Below are 8402 nucleotides of genomic sequence, written 5' to 3' on the forward strand. Positions count from 1 at the left end.
CTTAACCACTGTACCACCAGGGAAGTCCACCATGTATATCTATAACTTACAAATGGCTTTATATTTCTATAGTCTTTCACCTTTTTAAAAAAATTTATTTATTTATTATTTATTTATTTGGTTGCGCCGGGTCTTAGTTGCGGCAGGAGGGCTCCTTAGCTGCGGCATGCATGCGGGATCTAGTTCCCTGACCAGGGATCAAACCCGGGCCTCCTGCACTGGGAGCGCAGAGTCTTATCCACTGCGCCACCAGGGAAGCCCTTACAGTTTTTCACCTTTAAAGTTTATATTATGAGACTTTTCTCATTCTAAAATTCATTTTAGAATTATTAAGCATTTTTAATTATTATTAAACATTTTAATTATTAAACATTTAGATTTCTATTTTTGTACTGTTTTTAATGCAACACTGAACTTCTTGTATAAATTTGTGACCCAGTCTCTGATTATTTCTTCAGAATTCCATTTGATTTTAATCCTGAGATGGGCTGTCAAATAAAGAAAGCACAGAATGATACCATTATTTTTGGGTTTTTTACAAATAACGGTTTGTAAAAAAATATTTTACAAATATTTAAGCAAGGAACCTGTTTTCTTGGAAGTTTTTCCCACGAGTTACTGAGAGGGCTGACTGCATGTGAGCCCTACAGGGCTGCCAGGCCAGACATGGCTGTGCCACAGAGCAGTGCCCCCAGGACAGCCAGGGTCTGTACAAGGTAGGGCTGGAACGGTTGAAGCTGACAGAAAAGCCAAATGATTGGTGGCTTGCCCAAAAAGATGTTTTTCCTCTGTCTCTTCTGTAAATACAGTCAGCCCAGAGCTGGTGTGGTGACTGGTGGTCCTCAGACTCTGGCTGCTGTCTTGTTGCTCTACCGTCCTCAAGTCAAACACAGGGCTGCCACCTCATGGACCTGGTAACTGCCCCATTGTCACCCACTACCTTCTCCTTCTGTTTAGCTGGAAGGAGGGGAGATCAGCAGCCAACCTCCACTTCCCATTGGCCAGAACTTAGCCACATGACCACAGCAAAGGATACTAGGAAAGTCATTATTTCAGTGCCCAGCTGCAAATCCTGGGTACTATCATTGTATAGTCAGAATTTGGAAAGAATGGACATTGATACACAGTGAGCTGTCTGCCAAAAAATGGCAGAGTCTCAGCTATGAGAAATAGACAGATGGGGGGTGTTCCCCGGTGGCCCAGTGGTTAGGATTCTGGGCTTTCACTGCCGTGGCCTGGGTTCAATCCCTGATTGGAGAACAGATCCCACAGTCCATGTGTCACGGCCAAAAAAAGATAGATGGGAATGTTTTTAAGCAAGAAATTGTATTCTACTGAGGACAGCCTGAGGAGGCTTCCTGAAAGGTGCATCTGGGTCGCACTTGGAAGACTAAGGGAAGAAGTGCAGAGAACCTTGTAGCCAGTGCTACTCAAAGAGTAGGCCTCTGATAGAGACCGGCTGGAAGCTGGTTAGAAAAGCAGATCCCCAGGCTCCACCCCAGACCAGCCCTATCAGGATGGAGGGTTGGGCCTGGACACCCGGTCTGAACTCTCCAGATGGTTCTTTTATGCGTGCTTAAGTTTGAGTACCATGTGCTATAAGCAAGGCAGTGGGCCTCAGTTCGCGTTTAGTGGGCTTACCACTGGTCAGAGGTGAAATGAATAACGGAGACAATGTATTAAGTTTATCACAGAGGTAAAATTATTCCTTGTCCTGTATATGGAAGTTATCCTTGCTCGTTTTGTCTCTGGTTTTGTTTTTTAATAAGATGGAGACCATAGACCATAGGAGTAGAGGTCTTTTTTAAGTGTCTTGTCTTGCAAAAGAAAAACTTGGCAACCGATGTCAGTGCCCAAATGTGTTTCTGAAATTTGGCCCATGGAACCCCGAAGTCCAGGACCACTGAGCCATGGGATAGAGCCAAGAGCCTTGGGGTTTTGGAGAACAGCTCTAGTTCCGTTTCCCTGAAGCATCAAGTCATGGGGAGATTGCTCGGATCCCCAAGGACCAGGGAGGATGTGCCAGTGTATGGAGGGGCACATGTCAGTCAGTCGGGAACTGCTCGGTGATTCTGAACCCTCAGTGATTCTGAACCTTGGAGGCTGTGACGGGACCTGTGCTCTGGGAAGATGATCTGGCAGGGCCGGGTGGGGTTGGAGGTAGAGAATTTATGAGTAGAAGGGCTGTTTGCTCCAGGAGGTACACTGCTGTTTGTGGTCCTTAGGAAGCTTGCCATAAGCATTTTCAACCAAGTTAATACCACATACTGGCCAAATTCCCACTCATAACCACAGCCGGCTGAGCACAGTGCTTAAAAAAAATGACTCCAAGTGCTAATCAATGACAGAAACACATTCCTGCTCTGTGGCAGCCCCACTGCCTTGGACAGTGGCTGTTCACCCACCTCTTGTCCTCTTATAAACTATCTACCCTTTAGGAGGCTGGGACAGTTGACCCCCTGGAGAGTAAGGCTTTACAACTGAATTGTAAATGCATACTGATCTGAATTTGGAGAAATGTTTCATATGATACCTTGATTTTTTCCATCCTGATTTTCCCTATCAGTTGTAGATTTAACTGGGCTGTATAACGATGGCTACTAATGGCAAAACCACAGTTCTTCCTCCTTGTGATCTGAATTTGGGTGACATTTCTGGGCTCAATGTCCTGTACATCTGGGGAATTTTTTGCTTGAAATGTATTCAGGGCCATTTTCTTTGAACTTGGAAGGTCTGAGCTACTGCTATACATAACAGCCTAGAGGTCCTGTTTGCTGTTGGCGCTTGAAGCCAAGACCACAGCTTTACCTCCTCTACGGGAGGGCCAAGGGTGTCATTTATTGTCCTCACTTCAGGATGCACATGCTGGAGCAGCCTTGTTCAACTTGTGGGAGGGATGGGATAGACTTGATCTTCCACTGCCCCACCCCCGCCCCCACGCAGTGCCCCAGGAATGCCAGGGCCCCCATCTGGGCTCAGCTGTGCAGTGCCTGGAAGAAAGCCAAGGCAGCTGACTCCACTGGGTGCCTGGACCCACATCCTGGCCTCCCACGTCCACTCAGCCTGTTACTCAGTGCTGCCAGCTACAGGCACCATCCCTAGTCTCATGGAGCTTACAGTCTGGCTCAGGGTACACAGAAGCGAGAAGGCTGTCACAGCTCAGAGGCATAGACGTCTTGATATGCAGGCTGTGATGTCAACACCATGAGCCACGTACACGGCTGAACCCAATCAAGCCTGTAGCAGCTGATGTATTGGTGGATGATCTCATCTGCTGTGTGATCCTGACCCTGGGTCGGGTAACAGTTCCGTGGGAGCCACCTCCTAGCAATTCTTTTACTGCCTTGGCTCACTTCCCCTTTAAAAGGAGTTTAACCCAACCAAGGCTCATTGCTGTAAGGCTTGAGGCTTGCACTAACTGATAAACACCAGTGTGTTTTTCACCTGGGGTTAAGGACACAGGCTTCCCACCTCCAAGCAGAGGCTGCAAAACATCACTCAAAAAACATCCCTGTCATAATGTCACCAGTAGCTTATACCAATTTCATCTCCCTTCCCCGGCATGAGAAGAACGAGGCATGTAGAGCAATTAGCATTAAATATTTGGTAATTAGCATGCTTAATGTGATTCAGAGAAGTTCCTTGACATTTTCATAAAAACAGAAAGCACATTCCCCTCCCACCCACCCTTCAAGGGGCGAGGCCTAGTTTGGCACAAAAAAAAACCCCAAAAAACAAAAAACTGTGGGCCAGTCTTTTTTGGTGCTGAGTATGCATGTGTTGGCCTCTTTCGGGACACTGCTGGTAAATTTAGAAACTCGTTAAGAACGCTTTCTCATTCAGCAGCCATACGCTCATGGATCAGAGAATCTAAGGGGAAATGGCTAAATCGAGCTTAAGTCGTGGGGCTGTGATGGTCCTTCTCAAGTAAATAAAACCCTCGTTATGCCCCCGACAAACCACACACACTGTTGAAGTCCAACAGGGAGTCAAATTCGGGAACGCGGTGAGAGATACATTCTACTCTGTCGCTCCAGCGCCAACAACGTAACTCTTCGCCGGACAATGTAGCCGCCCACTCCGGAGTCTCCAGCCCGAGGGTTCAAGCCGGCGGTCCGCACGTCCCGGCGCTCGGACACTCCGCGCCGAGCCCGAGATGTCAGCTCAGGTTTCCCCTCCGCAGTCGGGTACCCCTCGCTCCCTCTCCGCGCCCGTCGGTGCCTCCCCAACCCCGGCCCCACGTGGCCCCGGGAAGCAGGCCGCACTACCCTGCTGCCGCCGACTGACAGCCGGCCGCAGCCACCGGGCGCCGCGCTCCAGCGAGGCAGCCAATGAGCGCGCTCGGAGCGCCGGTGGGGCGGGACCGCCGGGCCGCCGAGCGCTCGCGCCGCCACTGGAGGGCTTGGGGCCCGCCCATGGCAACAGGCCCCGCCCCGCCGGCAGGGTTAGGTTGCGGCGCGGGCGGCGGGGAGGAGTTGGTCCCGTTGTGCTGCGGCTCCGCGCGGCCTGCAGTCCCGGGCCCGCGCCCCGCGCCGCCCGCCCGCCCGCCGCCATGGAGCCCGGCCTTGACGGCCCCTCCGCCTCCGGCCCCGCTGCCATCCACGAGGGCTGGTTCCGCGAGACGTGCAGCCTGTGGCCCGGCCAGGCCCTGTCTCTGCAGGTGGAGCAGCTGCTACACCATCGACGCTCGCGGTACCAGGATATCCTCGTCTTTCGCAGGTACCCCCGCCCGCCCGGCCCCGCGCCCCGGAGCCCCGGCGACGGCTCTCAGCCCAGACCGCCGGCTGCCAGCTGCCCAACCCCACGCAGCCCGCCGGGACTCCTGCCCCGATCTCGGCCCAGCCCGCCCCTCTTCCTGCCGGACCCCGGTCTTGTGCCCTTTACCTCCGGATGCCCCCGGCCGTCTCTGCCCGCTCCTGTCCCTGCAAAACTGTCAGAAGTTCTCGTAACTAGGCCCGTCTCGTCCCTCCGTCCCCTCCCCACCCTGCATCCCGTCTCGCTGGGCTGGGGGGCCGGCGTTGCGGGCGGTCCTCTTCGGCGGGGAGGGAGCCGGAGTCTGCGCCGACCCGACGCGCCGAGCTCCACGTGTCAGTCCCGGACACGTCAGAGCCGGGACCCCGAGTCCAGCCTCCACCTAGCGGGCCTGCCCGCCGATCCTCGCCACGTGTCACCCCTTAGGACTCACCCCTGGAGCCCCTCTGCAGGTTGGGGGAGATTCTTCTCACCCAGGGCGAGTCGGGGCACGTTGCCCCTTTCCCGGGGAACCCAGATTCCTGACTGTCACTCCCACCCGCAGTAAGAGCTACGGTAACGTGCTGGTGTTGGACGGTGTCATCCAGTGCACAGAGAGGGACGAGTTCTCCTACCAGGAGATGATCGCCAACCTGCCTCTCTACAGCCACCCCAACCCACGCAAGGTACTCCCATCCCACCCACATCCAGCCCTGAGGCCAGTGATAGGTCCCACAGAGCAGTGCTGGGGGCTAATGGGGGGAGCCACCCATTTTACAAGGATTGGGGGCTGACAGCCTGGCTGAGGCCTGGAGCTTGAGAAGGAGCAGCCCTGGAGGGAGTTTCCAGGAAAGGGGGACACATCGTGCCAGGTTCCTAGGGCAGGAGAGCTTTTCCAAGAGTAGGAAGTGAAGTAATGAGGCTTGTGGAACAGGGGAGCGGAGAAATTGTTCCAGGTGGTTCTGTCTGCTCAGCGCAGTTTGGGGGGCAGGGAGGCCAGCCACTGAGTCCTGCTGGAGCCTGTTTGGTGGGGCTGGTGCCCAGGGCCCCGCTCCTGGCTGACTCTTCCCCTGGCAGGTGCTGATCATCGGGGGCGGGGATGGGGGTGTCCTGCGGGAGGTGGTCAAGCATTCCTCCGTGGAGTCGGTGGTCCAGTGCGAGATTGACGAGGTGAGTGCGCAGAGCCGGGCGGGGTTTGGATTCAAGTCCCAGTTCTCCCTGAATTGGCTGTTTACCCTTGGGCAAGTGGCTTAACCTTTCTAGGCCTTGTTTCTTGGTCTCAAGAACACGTTGGAGGATTCAGTAGGAAAACCAGATAGTAAAGCACCTGGCACAGAGTAGGTGTGCCACTGATGCTAGTTCTTAGTAAGACTAAGAGCTGAAGCTGCATAGAAGTCCCAGGGGACTCGAACCACCTGTGCACCTGCCCTTTACAGCAGTGTGCTTCCGTGAGCATCTCGGGTTCCGGGTTCAGTCCCTGCCTCCTTGGAGCTGATATTCTAGTTAGGAGGCGATATCAAAGGGTTATCTGATAAAGGAGTGTGAGATAAGGCATAGTAGTGAGGAAGGTCCCCAGGGTGTGGGTTGATGCTGAGGTCTGAATGAGAAGCAGCTGGCCACGTGGAGACAGGGAAAGGCTCTCCCGGTGGAGGCTGGAATTCTAACCTCTGAAATAGCAAGAAAGCCACTCAGCTTCAGTGGTTGGGTCTGGGGAGAGGGAACAGGGGTGGTGGAGGTGTGGACCGAGCTGCAGGCGGGAGCTAGCCCTCTGAGAAGTTAAGGGGAGGCACCAGACTGCTCTCTGTTTTACAGATGTGGAAACTGGGGTTCCACAAAGGGAGTGGCTTGTCCAAGGTGACCGGGCTCTGAGAGGGGATCCCACTCAACTCTGTCTGGCTCCAGGGCCCCCAACCCCCGTGGCCCAACCTGTTCCCTCCTGTCTCCTCCCCAGGATGTCATTCAAGTCTCTAAGAAGTTCCTGCCGGGCATGGCCATTGGCTACTCTAGCTCAAAGCTGACCCTACACGTGGGTGACGGTTTTGAGTTCATGAAACAGAACCAGGACGCCTTCGACGTCATCATCACTGACTCCTCAGACCCCATGGGTAAGCAACGGATGGCCTGGGGCCTCTTGCAGCCACCAGAGGGAAGGCCAGCCTCCCCCTCTGTGTCCCAAGTCTGAGTTGCGGAGTAGAGGACACAGGGGGCCCCCAGAATTAGTGCAGCTCTTTTCCCTTCTAAGTTGTCACCTCCCCACTCAAACATGGCTCAGCAGAATAGGGGGACTGGGCTACTGCACAAAGTTCACAAGTTGGTTGAGGACCTGGAAGAGAGTGGGGCTCTGGGCTTGGGCCGCTGAGGCCTCAGTTTCCTCTTCAGCCTCCTCTCTGCTCTCGACAGGCCAGCATCAGGGTGTGCGGGGTATCTAGCCTTAAGCCAAGGCTCAGGGTGGAGATCCCCCTGATGCAGTGCCTGTGAGCATCCCCCCAGGAATGGGAGTAAAATGTGGAGCCCCCTCGTACTGGGGTACTGGATCCCTGCCCCTCTCAAAAGCACCCTCTTCGTAGTTGGTTTCTGAACTCCACAGACCTGGCTTCAGTTCTCAGCTCTGCCCCTGGGCAGCTGTGAGGGTCTGTGTGGTCAGGTGACAGCAGCCCTTGCCGCCTCCAGAGCCAGGCTCAGGCAGTCTCAGCCGGAGCGTTCCTGGTCCCTTATCCCCTACTCCCCTCAGGCCCTGCTGAGAGTCTGTTCAAGGAGTCCTACTACCAGCTCATGAAGACCGCCCTCAAAGAGGACGGCATCCTCTGCTGCCAGGGTGAGCGGGCCACCCCGCGGGAAGGGGCTGGCTGGGGTGGGAGCGCGGGGGTGGGCAGAGAGCGCCGCCTGCCGGGTGCTGATGCTGCCTGACCGGCCCCCAGGCGAGTGCCAGTGGCTGCACCTGGACCTCATCAAGGAGATGCGGCACTTCTGCAAGTCGCTCTTCCCCGTGGTGGACTACGCCTACTGCACCATCCCCACCTACCCCAGTGGCCAGATCGGCTTCATGCTGTGCAGCAAAAACCCAGTGAGCTGTGGGCTGTCCTGGGGGCGGGAGCGGGGCAGGTGGGCACGGAGAGCGCTCCCCTGAGACCCCCCCTTGTCCCCAGAGCACCAACTTCCGGGAGCCCGTGCAACAGCTGACGCAGAAGCAGGTGGAAGAGATGCAGCTGAAATACTACAACTCCGACGTGCACCAGGCAGCCTTCGTCCTGCCCGAGTTTGCCCGGAAGGTGAGCTACCTGCGGGGCAGGGAGACCCAGGGCTCCCTGAAGGGCCCCTTTGGTCCCCTCACAATCCAGCACCCTCCTGACTAGGCATCGTGTCCCACCAGGCTCTGAATGATGTGCGCTGAGCCCACGTGCCGCTGCCCACGCTGCCCAGGACCTCGGCCAGGGAGCCTCCGGGGCGCCTGGGCCCCGCCAGCCCTGGACAAGACCCCCGCTGGCTCGCCCACCAACCGAGTGTCACAGGCCCCAGAACGCTGCCCGGCCGGCCCTGCTGGGCGGACTGTCTGTCTTCCTGTGTGTGGAGCTCAGCCTCCGAGCCTATACCAGCTGTGTACGGCAACCACCCGCCTTCTGTCGCCCCTCACTCACCAAACACGTGTATTTATAACAAAATGCTGAATTGTG

At 55.7% G+C, this 8402-nt stretch overlaps 1 protein-coding gene across 2 annotated transcripts; it reads left to right on the forward strand.

The window, feature by feature from the left end:
- Positions 1-4435: 4435 nt before the first annotated feature.
- SRM (spermidine synthase) lies at positions 4436-8390 on the forward strand. Of its 2 annotated transcripts, XM_082414126.1 has the most exons (8): positions 4436-4719; positions 5297-5417; positions 5809-5901; positions 6683-6836; positions 7463-7546; positions 7650-7795; positions 7878-8000; positions 8102-8390. In XM_082414126.1, the coding sequence occupies exons 1-8, from the start codon at positions 4553-4555 to the stop codon at positions 8120-8122; spliced, it is 909 nt and encodes a 302-aa protein (XP_082270252.1). In that variant the 5' UTR covers positions 4436-4552; the 3' UTR covers positions 8123-8390. The 2 variants fall into 2 exon arrangements, with proteins under 2 accessions (XP_082270252.1, XP_082270253.1); XM_082414127.1 differs by lacking the exon at positions 5809-5901 and having other exon boundaries at positions 4437-4719.
- Positions 8391-8402: the final 12 nt, after the last annotated feature.

This window comes from Balaenoptera physalus, assembly GCF_965194825.1.
Source record: "Balaenoptera physalus genome assembly, chromosome: 1".
NCBI lineage: Eukaryota > Metazoa > Chordata > Mammalia > Artiodactyla > Balaenopteridae > Balaenoptera > Balaenoptera physalus.

Excerpts from the sequence above, each read along its gene's own strand:
- SRM (XM_082414126.1), top strand. The coding sequence starts at position 4,553 with ATGGAGCCCGGCCTTGACGGCCCCTCCGCCTCCGGCCCCGCTGCCATC. Across the intron at positions 5,418-5,808 it reads GCCACCCCAACCCACGCAAG|GTGCTGATCATCGGGGGCGG; the intron begins GTACTCCCATCC and ends TTCCCCTGGCAG. Across the intron at positions 7,547-7,649 it reads CGGCATCCTCTGCTGCCAGG|GCGAGTGCCAGTGGCTGCAC; the intron begins GTGAGCGGGCCA and ends ACCGGCCCCCAG.